The following is an 18,900-nucleotide window of genomic DNA, read 5'->3' on the forward strand; positions in this document are numbered from 1 at the left end:
CCTTCATAAATGCCTAGCTGGAGTCTTATCAGGTGAACTGTAAATGTTGCCCACAAAGAAAACATTATCTTATATCCATTCTGGGAGCGAAATTACATTTTCTACCCTTTTTGTGCATACCCCAAAGTATTGGAGTTCTAGAGTATCAGGAAAAGATCAGTCACACACACAGCACTGTATTCTACCTAACAAAAGTTCATTATTGTTTTAGTTTATTTTAGTTTAGTTTAATTTAGGTAAATTTAGGGAAAGACAAATTAATAATCCCATGTGCAAACAAACATGTTTCTTACCACTTGAAAGCAGTATATTCCATTGCAGAGCAGGGATCAAGGTTCCACACACTATCCCTGCCTTGGACAGATTAACACTTCTCCATTATACTAAGACATTGTTCCCTCCCCTTGAAATCACACTAACTCAGAAAGAGGAAATGCTAAAGAAAGAAACCAGGACTCCTGACCCCACAGTCATACTGCTCTGACCAAATAATCCCACGTCTCAGTATGCAACCCAGAAATCCTAGTAGTCAACTTGCCCATATTTAACACAAAGCCAGAAATAACACTCTTGCTTACAATCCCTTCCCTGCTGGAGCCACCTGACTCTTCCTGTTTCACAGGACAAGAGAGAGAAAAATTACTCACTTGTAACTGATGCTCTTTCAGTTGTCCTTCCCCTTTTCCCACCTATATATAGGTGCAGATGCATATGCAACCAGGCCTTCCAGAAACCTCTCTCCAATAGATTATTCTTGGAGTAACCTCAGCATGGGGCTGCTTGTGCATAGTGAACCACAATTAAAATCAAACAAGTTACCACAGAGTTGCAAATAACTCTCAAAAAGGAGTTAAGCTGATCCAGTCACCTCAGACATGTAAGACTCCTACCTCACAGTTTCATCAGAATCTATTTGGGTGGGTATTCTGAGACTTAGACTGAAGGGAACATGCTGTGGTAGACATCTGGGAAAGGGTCAGACATGGACAGAGATAATTTAAAATAACATCACATATAAGCTAGCAACCATTTATTAAAGAGGCTCGGTCAATTTTGAAAAAAGTAAACAAGAACAATGGTATCTTCTACAACTTGGCAGTTTCAGCAAGTACATTCATTGAAAAAAGACAGCCATTCATAGCTCTTAAGGGATCCTGCTGTAGGAAGTACAGCCAGTCATATCCAGGTTGTAAGTTTTTCCATCTTGTGATCCCCTCCTCCAACTAGATGTGCTTCAGAACTGAAGGAAAGAGGCACAGAAATTTCTCTGGGAGATTGCTAAGAAAACCACAGACATTTCTAATTAAAATGGGAAGCTTTCTTGATAGGATGCCTCCTTTTTATCAAGTAAAAATGAATGGAGGTGGTTGGAGAAACTACCCCTCTTAGGTGCTCTCTGCACAACATTATTGTGGATCTCAGATATGCACATTCAAGTACAATCAAGACTTGGTCACACCATATCTGTCAATTCAGCAAATTCAGGAAATGGTAGGCTGTGCTTGGGCTGCACAGTCCACACATGGGAAGCAGATAAATGGACACAGAAAGCTCAGTGTCACACCACCACTTTGCTCAGGCAACACCATTCTATACCAAAAGCATGTGCTAGAAAGCAAGAAAAGCTTCCCATGTGCCCTAACACTCTCAGCTCAGCAGATGAGTGCTTTTGCAGTGAAATAAAAGGCAATTCCTGCTCTGGTGGCTCACTGCTGAGCAGTTGTTTCTGGAAGGCCTGGTTGAATGCACATTGATTCAACAACTGCAAATGGGCAGATCATATTAGAGAAGAAAGAGAGGAACACGTTGGACACACAGAATCCAGGATTTGGTGGAGTGAGTGTGAGAATGGATAGCTGGTCCAGATTGAGAAAGAATTCCCATCCACCCCACAAAACAGATGGAAAATGGAAATAAGTAATCGGGCATCTGACAGACAGAAGAAGCAGCAAGGCATTTTGTGGCACCTTAGAGAGCTATAGACTTATACTGTAATTCTATTCATGCCTACTCAGAAGCCCCACTGAACTTACACTTCCTTGGACTAGAGCCCACTTCATCAGATGTGTATGTACACACACCAATTGAAGGCAACACTTACCATGTCTAATAAAGTGGGTTTTGGTCCATTAAATCTTTAAAATGCCCTTGGAAGGTACAGTAGGTTACCAGCTAAGTTTTTCACAGCCCAAGAAAAAAGGCAACAGAAATGAGGAAGGAGCAGAACTATGGTTAGAATGAGTGTGGGGCTGTGGACACGCATATAACTTTCCCCCCAGCAGGCCCAGTAAATAGACAAAACAAAAACTTCATCTGGCCCAAAGGATGTTTTGGCCACATGAAAAGCTTCAATTGGTGTGATGACAGAAAACCAGCCTGTTACTGGGCTAGAGTGCTTAAAGAATTATTTTAGCACCCGTTAAAACTAACATGGCAGACAACAGAGGCAGGAGCAGAAAATCAAGTGTATGGCTTGAAGCAGAGAGAGTGAAAGCAGGAAGAAGGTATGCAGAAAGGGACAGTGAATGAAAGGAAGAGAAAGCCTATTGAAGACAAGATGAGGACAGAATGGGCTGCAGAGAAAGTTTTTTGCCTGCATAGCTTTGAATGCAGCAAAAGCAATTGGGAATAGAGTAAGAGAGAGAAAGAGGTGTGCATGAAGATAAACACATAGGAGTTGGCAGCTTGCTAGTCTGAGGAGCCCAGGGGAAGGGAACTGGAGGCAGCGAGCGCACAGAGCCAGGAGCCCAGGCTGCAGTACATACACTGAGATTATTCCCTCGCGGTCGCGCCTTCCTCCACTGTCGCAGCCATACAAGACGGTGCACACAGAAACGGGAAAGAGAGAGAGAGAAGGAAATAAATATAAAGGCAAAGGGAAATATAGGACCAAAGGGGAGGGTGGAGGAACCAGAATGTGGTAAAGGATTGAAGGGAGGAGTGTAAGGAGAGAACAGTCAGGTTAATGTTGGTCATTTATGCACAAGGCCAGCCCAGCCCAGCTCAGTGCTGGAAGCTCATATTCTCTGATATTTGGTTGCTCTTGACAACCAAGATAAACAAAGATAGACGCCACAAAGGGACAGACAGTTCTCAGTAGGGATGAGTTGAGCAGCACAGCGGAGACAACAGCAAGGCCACACACTCCCCCCCCCCAACCCAAAACATGCGGCAACAAGCCTCAGCCACTGTTAAAAGCTGCAACATTGTGCACGGCCCAAATGGGGACAGTCACCCCTACACACAGAGCTGCTCTCACTGATTGGCTGGGCCCCCTCGTCTTCGCAACTTTGGCTTTACCAGCCCAACCCAGCCCAAAGGAGGCAGAGTAAGGCAAGGGGGAACTGCAGAGGAAGCCCTGAGCAGGATTTGATAAGTGGAGAAATAGAGGTCTGTAACCTTGGACATACCTACAATGTTGGGAATTCCAAGAAATGAATTTCTTGCCAGTTCTTTGGATGGAAGCAAAGTTTGGGAGATTCTTTCTATGCTAACTCTGAAGCCTAATGAGAAAAGTGTAATGCTGAAAGGGACTAATGAATAGAATATGAATAGCTGTACTGCCTTTTTTGTTTGGTAAATGTTGGTAGGTGCTGCTGCCATGGGTGTTCTCTCTTGATCGGAGTAGCTTCTGGTCAGACATGTGACTGCTGAAATGGAAACATTCAGCGTCTTGATTCTTGCATTGTTTCAAACTGGTATAAAGGCTATGAATCACCATTTACCTTGGATGGAGAGAAAGGCAACTATACTTGTATATGTGGGTGTGGATGTGGGAGAGAATTAGGGAAGGGATTTATCATAGGTGGTCACAGAGCTGTTTGACAGTGGAATAGGGTGCATTGAAAAGTGATGGGCTCTGATTCACTGGAGGTATTTAAGCAAAGGCTGGCTGGGCCTTTGGCAGACATGCTGTAGCTGCATCCCTTGCAGCGCTATGGTTCTAAAAACATTCCCACTAACCTGACTTTTTCAGAATGCCTTATTTTAGACCTTTGGTTCTCCAAAATCAGTCCTCCTTAACTGATAAGAAAGGCATCAGTTTCCACCAAATCACCCCAGTTTAGTATTCTTGTCCAGCAATCACAACCTACACATATCTCTGATCTAAAGGCTGTTGCCACTTCTCATCACCACAGGCCAAGATTTCTGAGGAAGCATCAGGAGTTTTCTGATTGGGTATTGGGAACTGTTACGGGTCCTCCTCAAAAAGACCCAAACAACAATAATTCTCTTGCAGAGTCCAGCACCGAGTCCACCTAGGCAGCCAAGGGACAGGATTATCATGGGGATGTTTTCTGCAGTGTGACATCCATAAGTGTATTACTGAGAGAGGTGAGTCACACTGAACAGGCTGCCTCCAGACAAAACTAACTTTGGAGATTGGAAGATAAGTCCAAGACTGCAGAGTGCTCCAGTCTTCTGCTCCTCTCCCCGAAACCCAGAGCTAAGTGACAGGAGGAGGGCCAGCACAATCCCAGCAGTATGCACATCTGGAGTCTGGAGGGAAGTGCAGGAAAGGGATGACCTGGTGGAAAAGGTACATAGCTTCTCCTATAAAACGTTTCCTGTACTCATGGTTGAGTGCTACAGCAACAGAGTAAAACCACAGCACAGGAATCTGGCATCTGGACACAAGCTGAGAGTAAGTTTTGCAATGGAAAGTGGCAGTAGGAAGGTGCATGTGTGAGAGTACCAAGGGAAAGGGCAGTGCTACAAAAGGGCTGGCAGAATGTTTATAGGAACAGCAGCATCATGACAGCACTGCGACAAGAAAGGTAGGTAAGTGCCTGTGCTAGGACAGGGACAGAAATTGCCAAACTGGAGAAGGTAAACTACATGCAATGTGGCAGTTATCACCAAGCGTTACATTACTTTGTTTAAAAATGTTATGGCCTTCTTCTAATCTGTAGGGATAAAGAAGGCTATATGTCATATGCCTACAAATGGCAGTGGGGGAGGTTTGTTTCTTACTTATACAGATTGGCTGCAATAGGCTTGGTGAACTGAGACAGCATTGCTTATTGGAGTGGGGCAGGGTGGGGAGCCTTCCATTTTGACCTCTTGCCATTGGCCACACACAGTCTCACTCAGAAGAAGTGGAACCAGGTACAGAGATGGAAGGCTCTAGGACAGGTACAGAGAACCTGCAGTCCTCCAGATGTTTTGGGGACCTCAACTCCTACCAATACCAGCCAGTGGGTTAGGTATGATGGGAGTTGTAGTCCAACAGCATCTGGAGGGCCACAAGTTCCCTACTCTGGTTTTAGGAAGTTCTAGCCTGTCCGTATTTTGGGCAGTAGATGTGCAGCATTTAGCAGCTTCATCCCGCCATAACTCCCTGTGTCATTTTGAGGTTTGATTACCAGATGCAAAGCTCATGCAAAAAAGTAAAGGAGAACCAACGCCATTCACCTCCTTCCCTGCAAACAGATGCCCCTTTTCTGCACTGTAACTCATCATCACAGCTGTGCTGAAAGCAACACTTTCTATTACATACTGGATCGTCTTCTAAGAGCTGTGCTGATGTTGGATCAAGACTGCACAGAAGGTCTTATCAGTCCAACTCCAGCAGACAGGCATAGCAGGCAAGCATCCGGCAGCGATATAAAGCCTAAGATGCTTTAAAGCAGCAGTGGCCAACTTTTTTTTGGCAAGTGTACAACCACAAATCAAATCTAAAGAATAATACAGTGCTACTCAGCTGCACTCTGCAGTACATAATAAAATGTTCTAGTGTCTTGGAACTGTTTTGCTCCTGTTGACTGGAGTAGACAATAGCTTAGCATGAGAGAGCCAGGTAGGATCACAGTGATTCCATGCCACTGTTAGGTCCAGAGATCCTCCATTGCCCATCAACATATACTACAAACTCCTACTGCTTGTGTCAGAGGTTGGCAACCTATGCCTTAAAGCCATTGTTTCAAGCTCTTCGCCTTCAGAGAACCCTGATCACATTGACCTTTCTGACAAGGAGCATCTGTATATTGCAAAATATTGTGCTGAGAGTTTTAGGGAGCACATTTAGTTCACATAGTGCACTTGTCAGACCAGCTGGGTTGCTTCACAAAGCCCACATATGAGGAAAATGTGCTCCTTAGAATTCCCCTGAGGCGCTGTACTGCGAGGGAAGACTGCTAGTGGCTGGCAAGTCTTCTTTAAGGTCTATCTGTCATTACTGTTCTTCTACTGAGGAACCTGAGTCTCCAGAACAGGTTTGAAAACAAATATTTTAAGAGTAATAAAACCTATTGTTGAATCAAAGGGAGAAACCTTTGTTTAAAATGCAGTGTGGATGATGCCAAACAGCCTACTGCTGGGACCTTTCCAAGACCAGTGGGCCTCCTAGGTTGAAGGACAGCTTGCCCAGGGAGCTGTCCAGGATGCTGAGCTTTGGTGCGAGACAACCATGATTTATGTACCTCTGACTGTCTGTGTTTTGTAGCTAGGTTGCCATAGCTGACGTTTTCAACAGGTTGTGTCTGCTAAGATGCTTATGAGTTACAATTTAGACCCTACTCAGTAGAATTGGGAGGCACAGTTATAAACTAATTGTAGCAGATAATGTATTTATTTTGTCCATGGTCTTCACCTCATAATATGCCCAAGCTGTCACTTGCACACATATACACAGAGACACAAATATGCTTAGCCTGCTGGTACGGCAGTAAATGCTGCTACACAGCGGAGCATGCTAAGAGCGACTGCTGCTGGGCACATGCTTAGCAAAGAGCACTCACCCCCAGCCCATTATTCCATCCCCACCTTTTGCCTTGCACAACACTGGCTGCTGGAATAGCATCTCACAACCCTGTAAAGTTTGCTACTATAAAGCATGCTTCATGCCAGATCAGGAAGCGTACATTACTAGCTGGACGGTAGCTGCAGAAGGACGCGGGCTTTGCTTTGACAGCAGCTGTGCTGTGACAGGCCACAGTTTAATTTAGCCTTTTCCTCCACTCCCCATCAGAGAAGTGAAGAGTGAGCACAAGGCTAGCATACCAAAACAGCCCTCCAGGGGCCAAGGAAGTAAAATAAAATTCCAGCCTGGTCAAAGCAACAAGTTAGCAGAAATTATGCCTTCAAAACAAGACCACTTAAGACAACAAGAGGTGATTGAAAACCCAGTGGGAAAGCAGAAGTGCAAAGACAAGATCAGAAACCTGATTCCCAGATCCCAGGTCTCAGAGCAGAAATAGGGAAGCTGCGGCTCTCCAGAGGGCCTTGGGACTACAGCTCCCATCATCCTTGACCACTGGCTAATGGGCTAATGGGAGTTGAAATCTAACAACATCTAGAGGCCCAGAGTTCCACATTCTTGTCTGATAGGGTGCTCTGTCCCATGGCTGGGATTCATGGCATATGTTACATACTCAGAGGACCCTCCTTCCCACCTCCCTTTACAAAGAGGTGCAATTCCCCTTTCAGGAAGGATTTGTTGCTTTACTACATTCACATGCCAATATTTTTATGCTTCTTAAGGGAAATGTCTCATTCTCCTCTTTAACATCTCCATCCTTAGACACAGCGGGCTGGATCTGCTAATGGAGAGCTGACACGTGTATTGCAGCAAATGCTGCTACTGCTGTGCACCTGCTACTGATGCAAATGGAAAGAAATGTGTAGCAGGCACTCAATGCCCGCAGGGCATAAATGCACCATGGTATAACTCCATGATCTTAGTTGGACTGGTGGCAGCGAGGAGGCCAAACAGCCTACACACATCTGCTCCAACTTCGTTTTCATCATGTGATTCTGACTCCCACTAGGCTGGAAGAAAATATCCACTTCAGTCTTGCTGCTACCCAGCTGTTTAACTGAGCTGTCTGGATCACTTGGTAGTCTACTAACTAGATGCTAAAGATCAGAAGGTTGTAAAAGTATTGAGGGAATTCGTTGCCTAAAGGGACTTGGAGTGGACCCATTACATTGGAATCACTGCAGGAGAAGGCAGTGGTAGCATTGGAAATATAAGGGATGACTTCTACAGCAGAATGCTGACTTTAATGAGAAAGCCTGATAGCTTTCCCCTAATATTTGGACCAATAAATTGTGATGACAGGCACCTGCTGTCTTGTATGTAAGACATTATTCTGTGATGTATTGCTAGGAAGTATCATCTCATGAGCATCTTCCGTGAATTTAAAGGGTTTAACATGAAGTGGGTGGGGAGAATCTGCAGGATGAAGAGGATGCAGGAAAGGTAGTATTATAAAGTCTAGCCCTTTCTTGGGGGGGGGGGGATTCAGTATGCCATTTAGACCTAAACTACACATAATGGGGAGATGCACACATGCCATTGACCTGCATCTCCCCTGCAGAATACGTAATATTCTTTGTTCAGGTGCCCCTTTGTGGAACCTTCATCTTGCCCAGGGCTTTCATTTCCTGTGTGAAAGCAAAGCCTTCAGCACATGTTAATAAGCTGAAACGATTCCTGGAAAGAGTATGCTGTTCCTTAGAGTGATATACACACCCTAAAGAAACATATGTGTAACAAGAAGACTCAAGGATTCTTTCAGTTTGCACCAGTACCAAGTAGCACTAAACCCAAAACTGCTACCTCCTTGATGTGCATGTGACAATGAGGATCACTGCTACCCCTATGAGCAAAAGAGAGTGCAAGGAAGGGGAGGTCATCACAGCCCTCAAGTTCAAAATGGGCTGGATAAAAAAACCCTCACCTGGTTTTCAGCAGGCAGTCGTGGCATGGAGGCAGCACGTCCATGACCTTCCATGGGCAGGTACTGGTCACTGTCTGAGTAGCCCTCCCTTGCCATCTCCCGCATCTCTACAGACTGGATTAGGCAAAGCAGATGAATTTATTGATTTCTTTAAAACATTTATAAACCTCTTAGTATTTGAAAAGCCTCTAAGAAGTGCACAACATAAAAAACAGTAAACAACATAATTAAAATAGAAATACAACATAAAACAAGTAAAACAGTCCCAAGGAGAAACAGGAATTTAGAGAATTCATACAAGTAAAAAAAAGGGGCAATCTTATGGGTCAGAGAAAGCCTGGGCAAAAAGATACATTTTTATACCATGTCTGAAGCAATGGGGTCAAGACACATGGGATGCCAGATTTGGGGGAGCTGGGAGGGACAGATGTGGAACAACTGACCAAAGATTAAAGGACTCAATGGACTTCAAACATAGAATCTACTTATTCTGGCCTCATGCTGCTGGCAACCTCTAGTCATTAAGTATTCTTCTGCTAAACATGATTTGACCTCCCCCTCTCTAGCTCTCATAAATATATTTCCTACCCAAATCCAGGAATACAAGACAGAGGCAATGAGCATTTTAGATTCTGGATCTGCAGGCTGTTGTACTGCTGCTGTGTCCTGTGGAACCCCATATACAAGTGGTGACTGGTGTGGACTGGTGTGGCAGAAGGCAGAGAAACCAAATGCAACTGGAGCCAGAACAAACTAATTCTGGTTTTTTCCTCAACCTCCTTCCTGGTACTTTGAGTACTACAAAGGCAACACTGAGAGGAAGAAGCTGACAGCCAGTGCCATTCTCTGGACTGTAAGGAGGAAGGCAGGCAGATGGGGGCTGGCTGAGGGCAGATAGACATTGGTGGGGCAGCATCCCATTTGCCTTAATGGAGCAGCCTCCATTGATATACAGATGGTTCAAATATGCTATGCAAAGGCTTTGGAGCCTGCAGGACACAGCAAGAGGCAGGGGTGAATTCTCCTAAGGCGCTTTCTCCTAAGGCTGCCACATATAAAATCATGCAAACAAAGAGGGTGTTGCTAGTATTCTTGGAGAAATCACTCCTATTCTCCCAGTTCATAGGCTGAGAGCCAAATGCACACTATGGAGGAACATCTGTACCAATAAGGTAGTAGACTTATGACTGTGGAAAGAAATCAGTAGATTGTGACTGAAAATGACATGTAATGTGCCAGGATGGATTTACCTCTCAAATGACACTGTGTTCATGATACAGAGCATAACTGCAATTTTATCTTTAAGACAATTTTATCTTTAAGACAAATATTTTGAGAACAGCCATATGAACACTGAGCATCAAAATTCATACTTCTCCATTTAACTCATGTGGAGCCCCTACAATCTAGTTGGTGGTGAGGTTTTGCTTCACCTTTGGAGTCCCCTCCCCCTTTGTTTAAGGTAAGGTGAATTCATATGATCAAATTAGCATGGCAAGAAGGCAATATGAGCAAGCACAGGCTGAGTTCAGTTTATGGCAAAAAGATCTTGCAGCTGATTCACCACAAGTACAATTTGCAACTCATCTCCCTTTTGTTATGCTACCAAAACTTCATAGAGTAGGTTGCACAGGGTGCTGTAAATGTGGGCTGTCATGAGATCCAAGTGTCACACTATTCCTTCAACTTCAGCTAAAGCTCAACCCATATTGGCCTGACCCATCTCAACTATTTGCTCCTCTGAACTGGACCTTCCTGAGCAACTTTCCTATGATTCTGGAATTTTCAAAACATGATGTCTGATTCTAGTGAAAGATTGCATATTATAACAGACTTTAAAAAGATTTCAAGAGGACAAACTGGGTCAGAGAAGAGAGAAAGATTGAGAGATAGGCAAGTGCCAGTCCAAGCACCTAGCTGGCACACAAACCACCTGGGAATTGGTCCGGCTATTGGGTATCTCTTCCGGGCGCCCTGGCTCTGGGCTCCAGGTTCCTGTCTTCTGGAACATTTCTTGCGCTCGTTGTGTGACCCACGATTCACTTTCTTTCATTCCTCCTTCCTGCATGGTCCTGGAGCAGAAAGAATAGTCAGAGTCTGATGACACAGAATCATTAGGGTTGTGGAAATAGCTACAATAGCTGTCTTGTCAGGTTCCCTGCTATTCAAAACCCTAGAGTTTCCCAGCTAAGTAAACACAGCCAGAATCTGGTAGTTTCAGGAACTCTTATACAGTACCTGGAAAGCATACAGCAGGGATCAATCATGTACAGAACCAAATCAGGAAAACCCCCCACTCAAGTTGACATCCTGAAAACCAGAGACATAAACTCCCTTGAGAATATTTAGTAAAGGCTTGTATACAAACATCTAAAGCAGAAAATATCTATAAAAATACACTGTAGTGTTTCTGGGTTGAAGACTCCAGTTATGTCTATTGATGTGGCAATCATTGTGTGGGTTTCTAGTAATCTATGATGATGGTTCTACAACAGGGGTCAGCAAATTTTTTCAGCAGGGGACCGGTCCACTGTCCCTCAGACCTTGTGGGGGGCTGGACTATTTTTTTTTTGGGGGGGAATGAACAAATTCCTATGCCCAACAAATAACCCAGAGATGCATTTTAAATAAAAGGACACATTCTACTCATGTAAAAACACGCTGATTTCCAGACCATCTGCGGGCTGGATTTAGAAGGCGATTGGGCTGAATCCGGCCCCTGGGCCTTAGTTTGCCTACCCATGTTCTACAAGGTGTCTGATTCTGCACATTCTGTTTCTGAGATGTCTTTTCGAATATAGCAGGTCTGAAAGCTATATTGATTAAGACTCACGTTCCATCCCCTTGATCCAGTTGTGAGGAAGGGAGAGCATTCTGTCCTGGGCCACCTTCCTGGGATGGGGATGCTAGATCCATGCGCTGGAACATAAGTGGTGTCCGATTCTACAGGAAAGCACAGAATGATGCACAAGTTGGTATTTAGATATCTGTTGGAAAATACATGCAGCTACTGTATTAAATAGCTTCTTTTCCTCGAGTAAAAGTTCAGACCATTTGAAAAGCTGTCAGTGACAAGACAATCCCTGCATGCTTTGAACTGTGAGTGAAACCTTGCTCACAGACTGATACATTGCCTATTGGCTTTACTGAGAAGCCAGGCTCTTCCCTCTATCAACTGTCAATTGGCAGCAGTCATTTTATCAGGCTGTAACAGGGTAGGTGGGGAGAGAGGAGTTCTAGGGCCACTCCATTGATGCAGCTGAGAGTCTAGCAACCATTGGCTCTTCCTTGCCTTGAATTGGCATTATAAGAACTTGTACTTAAGAAATGGCACTGAAGTTTGAGTATTTCCTCCTTGTCAGGGAGTTTTTTTTCCTGATTTTACTTAGCTCCAGTTCCTTCACAATTCCAAGAAGGCATCTCAAGATTCTCCTCCAACCCTGCCTTTGATTCACATTGCATCAAAATTATTTGGCACATGTGCATCTGCATGACTGCACACACAACTGCACAAATACAGTATCATACATCCCTCATCCCTCCTTAAAATACAGTGGTACCTCGGGTTAAGAACGTAATTCGTTCTGGAGGTCCGTTCTTAACCTGAAACTGTTTTTAACCTGAAGAAACTTTAGCTAATGGGGCCTCCCACTGCTGCCGTGCCACTGCTGTGCGATTTGTGTTCTCATCCTGAAGCAAAGTTCTTAACCTGAGGTACTATTTCTGGGTTAGCGGAGTCTGTAACCTGAAGTGTCTGTAACCTGAAGCGTATGTAACCCGAGATACCACTGTACATTAGTTCAGGGACTTGTGGCCAGACTTGGCAAAAAAAATGAAAGCTGGATACTGAGGGATCTTTTCTCAAACCATGTTTTATGGTTGCCACATACCTGCTCCTCCTGTATGGCCTGCAACTTCTTGGCCTTACTTTGGCGGTAATATTCCATGATCATCATGGCTGCATAGATTTTGCCCACTGTCAGATCGGTAGCTGTAGGATGAAGAAAGCAGAAAGAAAATGATAAATTGCTTCAGCTTATTCTTCCTTTAGGTTTGTCTAAAGGTGAACTCTGCCTTCAGTTTGGGCTGAGATTTCTTGGCTGGTGGGGTGCCATCACTGTAAGTCTGTGTGTGTCTGCATGTAAAATTGTTAATTCCTTCATGGGTTTTGCAGGTGCAGCTCAGGTAGATATCTGAGGGTAAGTTCCCAAATTTAAATTGCTAGTCTCAGACACCACATGGAGAGTTGAACATGGCCTCATTAGCCCTCTTTTGGCAAAGTAAACACAAGGGGCATATAGATAACTGCACTAGCTCTACCCTCTTGCAATCATTCTAATCACCCTCCACAAGTTGGAGGGTAATATTCTGAAAGGAGGAGCCTTTTCAAGAAGGCATATTTTAGAACAGGTCTTTCTCCTCTATAATAAAATAATAGGAAAGGGATTTATTTATTTATTTGCAGAATTTTTATTCTACCCTTTACCATGTGGCCTCAGGGCAGGTTCCAATAAAATCAAAGTACACAACAACAATGCAGATAAGTGTGTGTGTGTATATGTGTGTGTGTGTGTTTGTATAATGATTAATCAATATTATTTTTTATTTTATAAAATTTATATACCACTTGATTGTAAAAAACCTCAAAGTGGTTTACAAAAAAGATGAAACAACAAATAGTCAATAAGAATTAATAATAATTTAAGACTTTCAAAAAGTAAAATTAATAAAAAATCACAATATACAAGTTCCTTTACCTGAAAACACCTGCTGTCTGAAGGCTAATTAAAGAGAAATGTATTTACCTGACATCAGAACCTGCTCTGCATTGATACCTGTCTGATCTCGAGAAAAGTCCTCCAGAGTTGTGGTGCTACGATCTAGAGCACCTATCTCCAAGTTTCAGTCAATCAGGTATCCATTAATGGTGCTACTACCAACATAGCCTCCCTGATACATCTCAGCATATGGGCAGGACAATATTGGGAGAGGTGCTCTTTTAGTTAATTAGGGCCCAAGCCACTCAGAGCTTTATACATCAAAGTCAACTGTCTGAACTGGGCTTGGCGACATATAGCCAATGCAGATGCTTTAAAAAAACTGGCATTCTGAACTAGTGACAATCTTTGAACTGTGTTCAGGAGTTGCCCTATGTAAAGTGCATTACAGTAGTTAAGCCAGGAAGCTACTAGGGTGTGAATTAGTGTGGCCAGGCTATCCCTGTCCAGACATGGACATATGTGATGAATCAGCCATAGCTGTCAATAACCACTGTCAATAATCAGCCTTCAGTGACAAGGTGGCATTACAGAGTAACTTCCGACTATGCACTTGATCTTTTATGGTGGGGTGGGGTGGGGAACGTCTGGACCATGAGGAACTCTTGTCCCACCATGGGATCTAAATTTATCCATGAGGCTGTTTTCCCCAAACCATGCCCATCTGTCTATCAGTTGACACCACTGGGTGACAGCTGATGAGCACGGTTCAGTCCTGCTGAGTGCTGCTTTACCGTTGTGTTCCCTGTGGGACTATCCATGTGGAAATAACACAGTTCTCTCCATTGCCAAGATGACATTGCAACAGTAATTTCCATACAGTTATTTCCTTAAAGAAGCAAGTATCTGCATGAACTCAGTGTGGACGGGATGAATGTCACAGGCAGGGACAATAACGACAACTCTTACATTTATGAGGGGTGACCAGGAGATCCAGAGTTTTCTGGGAGAGGTTGGGCCAGATTGCCATCATTTCCTTCCTCAGCTCAGCATCCATTTGCTGTTTGTCAGCGCCCCCTAGAAGATGTAAGCCAGGCATGAGACACAACAAATAAACAACTGGGCACCTGATCTCCACCCTCTCCCCCAGAAGTATTAGAATATTTAATCTGTTTCTTTTGGATTCTGTTAATTCTCTGGTCAATATTTAAACCAAAATTGAAAAGAAATATTAGGGCATATACACGCCATACCTTTAAATTATATTCAATACACATTTAAAGCAAATGACTTCCCCCAAGGATTCCTGGGAACTGTAGTTTTCCCTTACAGGGGTAAGATTCCTAGCAGCCTTAACAAACTACAGCTCCCAGGATTCTTTGGGGGAAGTCATGTGCTTTAAATGTGCATTAGATATGCTTTAAATGTACGGTGTGGATGTGCCCCATTGCTGTTACAGCCACTCTATATCAGAGTTGAATGAGTCACACTTCACATTGTAGGTGTTAGTTGGTATGTTTGACCATTGCTGCCCTCAACATTTCCTGGTACACAGAAAGCTGGCAAGTCAGAGAGGATTCTAGAACAGTTTTCTCCTTAACATTCTAAAGTTCTATATCAGAATATTCTACATCATTATTTATTTATTTTTTTGGTCAGGGTGCATTCCATACCACTCAGTAAGATGACTCCTTGCATGTAGATCAGAGATGGGGAATCTGTGGCCCTCCATATGTTGCTGGACTACAACTCCCATCATCCCGGACCATTGGCCATATTGGCTGAAGCTGAGTCAGAGTCCAGCAGCATCTCGAAGGCCACAGGTTCTGCAACCCTTATCTAAACTTTGGGAGAAGTCTTCCTGAAAGGTGTGGAATGCACCCTGGGGCATTCTGCTCCCTGGGAGGTTTCTATGCTCCCTGACCTCAGCTGTGGGGGGCAAGGAGACAAACTACTATGGCAAAATAACCAGAAAGATCTCCAACCCAAGCGAGTCAGAAAAGGGGCCTTGGAGCTTTTAATAATGACAAGTACATTTCATCCTGTGTAAACCTCTACAGTGAAATGTTCATTGGTTTTAAAGGCAGCATCACTCTTCTGATGGGTCTTTAACATAACTGCTTTCTTCACGCATAGGCTGGTACTGGGATGTTTGACCAATTTAAGAGGCAGAATGCCTACCCCTTACTACTCCTCCCTGGGGAATATCTGGTCCAGGGAGCCTTGTTTCTCCTATAGGCATTTGCATACATATTTATGTGCAATGTATCATCTATATAAAAGAACTAGCAGGTACTATAATTGTGCAGTGGTAGGAGTGTAGCTACGGGACGCGGGTGGCGCTGTGGGTTAAACCACAGAGCCTAGGACTTGCCGATCAGAAGGTGGGCGGTTTGAATCCCCGTGACGGGGTGAGCTCCCGTTGCTCGGTCCCTACTCCTGCCAACCTAGCAGTTCGAAAGCACGCCAAAGTGCAAGTAGATAAATAGGTACTGCTCCGGCGGGAAGGTAAACGGCGTTTCTGTGTGCTACTCTGGTTCGCCAGAAGTGGCTTAGTCATGCTGGCCACATGACCCGGAAGCTGTACGCTGGCTCCCTCGGCCAATAAAGCGAGATGAGTGCTGCAACCCCAAAGTCGGCCACGACTGGACCTAATGGTCAGGGGTCCCTTTACCTTTACCTTAGTAGTGTAGCTAATGAGGTTAATCTGAGGCAAAATTATTGCTAATTGAAAACTTTTCCCAGGCTTTGCTTTCCAATATTTAATTTAATTTCCCAGAATTCTCTAATCTGTCAGGAAAGAAACTGCTCTCTCTTGCTGTGTTTATAGGGGTGTCACTTGCCTTTGGCAATCTTGATGTCAAGTGCAGTCCGGATCAACGCCATGAGGGTAGAATTGAAATGGACTGTATTGTCGTCTGCCACAGGCAGGTCCATACGAAGTAGTCTCTGCAGAAACCCAAGCAGAAAGGTGTCATCTCACAACTCCCCACCACCCAGGTTATCATGCACAGAGGAGTATATGAGCTCTGGGGAGAACTCTGAGTTCAATAACTTGCATCAAATCCTCCTACTCATGTCTTAACCTCACTTCCCACCCAATATCACGAGGACCAGAGCCCAGTTGCAATATGTTAATATCTGGATACTCGGCTCTTATCACACCTTATTTTGCTTTCACCCAACTGCTTTCAGATACTGGTATGTGTAGTACACATCAGCTACTAGAAGATGGGCCTGGAAATAACCCCACATAATAACTTTATGGACCTGGTTGCACTCCTAAACGTGTTGCTTAGAAATTCATCCCACTGAGATTTACCTTAAACATTCTGCAAGATTATCTACTGGGTTTTTGCCAATGACTTTAGCCAGAGATGACTGTAGTCTGAAGACCTCTGCAAGGAGACCCTTATGTTGTCTGTATTAGACTTGGAGGCAGTATCCTGGCTTCCGTTCTAGCCCACTGTATCCCAATCAGTTTTCAGAAATAGGAATATTCTAGACTCCTAGCTTGGGTCACTAGAGCTACTCTCATCCCCTAGCTGTAGATGAGTCCCATGTGTCCTATCCAACTAAGTCTCTCATGATGTAATCTCTCCTCTCCAGAATGTATCCCTTTTAAGGTCCTCTTCCAAACTTACACAGAGTTCTCCCCAAAGAGCTCATTGTCTATATAAAAGTAAAAAAGTGTAAAACAAAGGAAAAACCCAAATAAAATCCCAACTATCCAAGACAGCAGTAGACAGCAGTGGTAAAGGGATGGGGTCCAAGGAGAATGCACACAAACATTCAACAGAACAGATTTCATCAAATGCGCAAGACTAGAGCATGCAAAAAGAGCATGCAGCATGCAGCACAGTGCAAAAGCATGCACAGAGAACACGTTGAGACTCATTCATAGCTCTGGTATAGATTGCTCTAAGGGAGAGATCCGGATTGTGGGCTCTTGGTGCAAAAAATGGGTGCATCCTTAAGGTAGAAAAGAAAGAAATGAAATTGACAGACTATGGGCCATGTGCCATTCCTGAGCCAAGGCTGTGGGCTGGAGATCACACAAGATGCTCAGGGTGGGGCTTGACCAGCTAGTGCATTAGCTGAGATAGGACCAATGGAAATGGGGGTTAGACGGTCAGGGTCCTTGGGGTTCATTAAGTGGATGTCACTGAACAGAGGTGCACAGAATGACAGATGAGATCAAAAACTCTAAAGGAAGAGGAGAAAGAAAGAGGGAGACACACATATAGATGATGGTAATGATAATGATGATGACACATTAAGTAGGAAGATCCCTCAGGAATCTGATGTCCAGAAAACCTGTAAATCTTGGGAGAGCAGCCTGCATTAGACTGAACAGATCTTCCTCAGTGCTTCGTACTTGGGTACTCAGAATTTCCTCCTCTTTGGCAATTTGGTAAGAATGCTGCCTGTGCCCTCACATTACCTTGTGTTCCTGAGCTGTCCATGAACAAGGTACATGGCCTGTGCATCAAATCCATTTCTGTCACATAACTTAATTCAACCTGTCAGAAGATCTTGCAGAGTCAAGCCTTTCTTTTGGGCCATATGCAGGATCTGTTGTGGATCCCAAAGGTGAGGCACCTCATAAAACAAGATGAAGCAACCTTATTTTTCTTCTCATCCCTTAGACCTTTCTTTTGCATTGCATTCAGAATTCACAGAGGACTGGGGATGGACTCTCTGGACTTTTTGGCAGTTGACCAAAAGTTTAACAGTAGTTGTAGAAATTATATTTTTGCTTTGCAACCAGAACTCAATAGCCACACCTCTTGGTGACTGCCTCACTCAGGGCTTGTTTACTTTTCCACTTGTGCCGTGCCTAGAAAGCACGGGTCCAAGAAGTTTTCCCTTGGCCTGTTCCTTTCCAAGGGAAAACATGCTCTTTAGCGATAGATGGGAACAAATGGCAATTTGGGGGGAACCTGAATTGTTATTTGCTCAGATTATAATATAATAATAATAATAATAATTTATTTATACCCCACCCATCTGGGCGGCTTCCAACAAAATATTAAAATACAATAGTCTATTAAACATTAAAAGCTTCCCTAAACAGGGCTGCCTTCAGGTGTCTTCTAAAAGTCTGGTAGTTGTTTTTCTCTTTGACATCTGGTGGGAGGACGTTCCACAGGGCGGGTGCCACTACCAAGAAGGCCCTCTGTCTGGTTCCCTGTAACTTGGCTTCTCGCAGTGAGGGAACCGCCAGAAGGCCCTCGGCACTGGACCTCAGTGTCAGGGCAGAACGATGGGGGTGGAGACGCTCCTTCAGATATACTGGACCGAGGCCGTTTAGGGCTTTAAAGGTCAGCACCAACACTTTGAATTGTGCTCGGAAACGTACTGGGAGCCAATGTAGGTCTTTCAAGACCGGTGTTATGTAGTCTCAGCGGCCGCTCCCAATCACCAGTCTAGCTGCCGCATTCTGGATTAGTTGTAGTTTCTGGGTCACCTTCAAAGGTAGCCCCACATAGAGTGCA

At 44.2% G+C, this 18,900-nt stretch overlaps 1 protein-coding gene across 2 annotated transcripts in view; it reads right to left on the bottom strand.

Moving 5' to 3' along the window:
* CACNA1A (calcium voltage-gated channel subunit alpha1 A) overlaps positions 1-18,900 on the bottom strand; it is a 253,987-nt gene that overhangs the window by 14,881 nt on the left and 220,206 nt on the right. The window contains exons 40-46 of one of the 2 annotated variants that reach the window (XM_083595029.1): positions 16,246-16,351; positions 14,372-14,479; positions 12,575-12,675; positions 11,518-11,627; positions 10,618-10,756; positions 8,685-8,798; positions 2,766-2,801 (exon numbers count right to left, since the gene is read on the bottom strand). In XM_083595029.1, coding sequence (XP_083451155.1) covers positions 2,766-2,801; positions 8,685-8,798; positions 10,618-10,756; positions 11,518-11,627; positions 12,575-12,675; positions 14,372-14,479; positions 16,246-16,351 — 714 coding nt within the window. Of the gene's footprint in view, positions 1-2,765; positions 2,802-8,684; positions 8,799-10,617; positions 10,757-11,517; positions 11,672-12,574; positions 12,676-14,371; positions 14,480-16,245; positions 16,352-18,900 lie in introns of those variants that run through there. The other variant, XM_083595030.1, reaches the window with a different exon arrangement.

This window comes from Podarcis filfolensis, assembly GCF_964270895.1.
Source record: "Podarcis filfolensis genome assembly, chromosome: 2".
Classification (NCBI taxonomy): Eukaryota; Metazoa; Chordata; class Lepidosauria; order Squamata; family Lacertidae; genus Podarcis; species Podarcis filfolensis.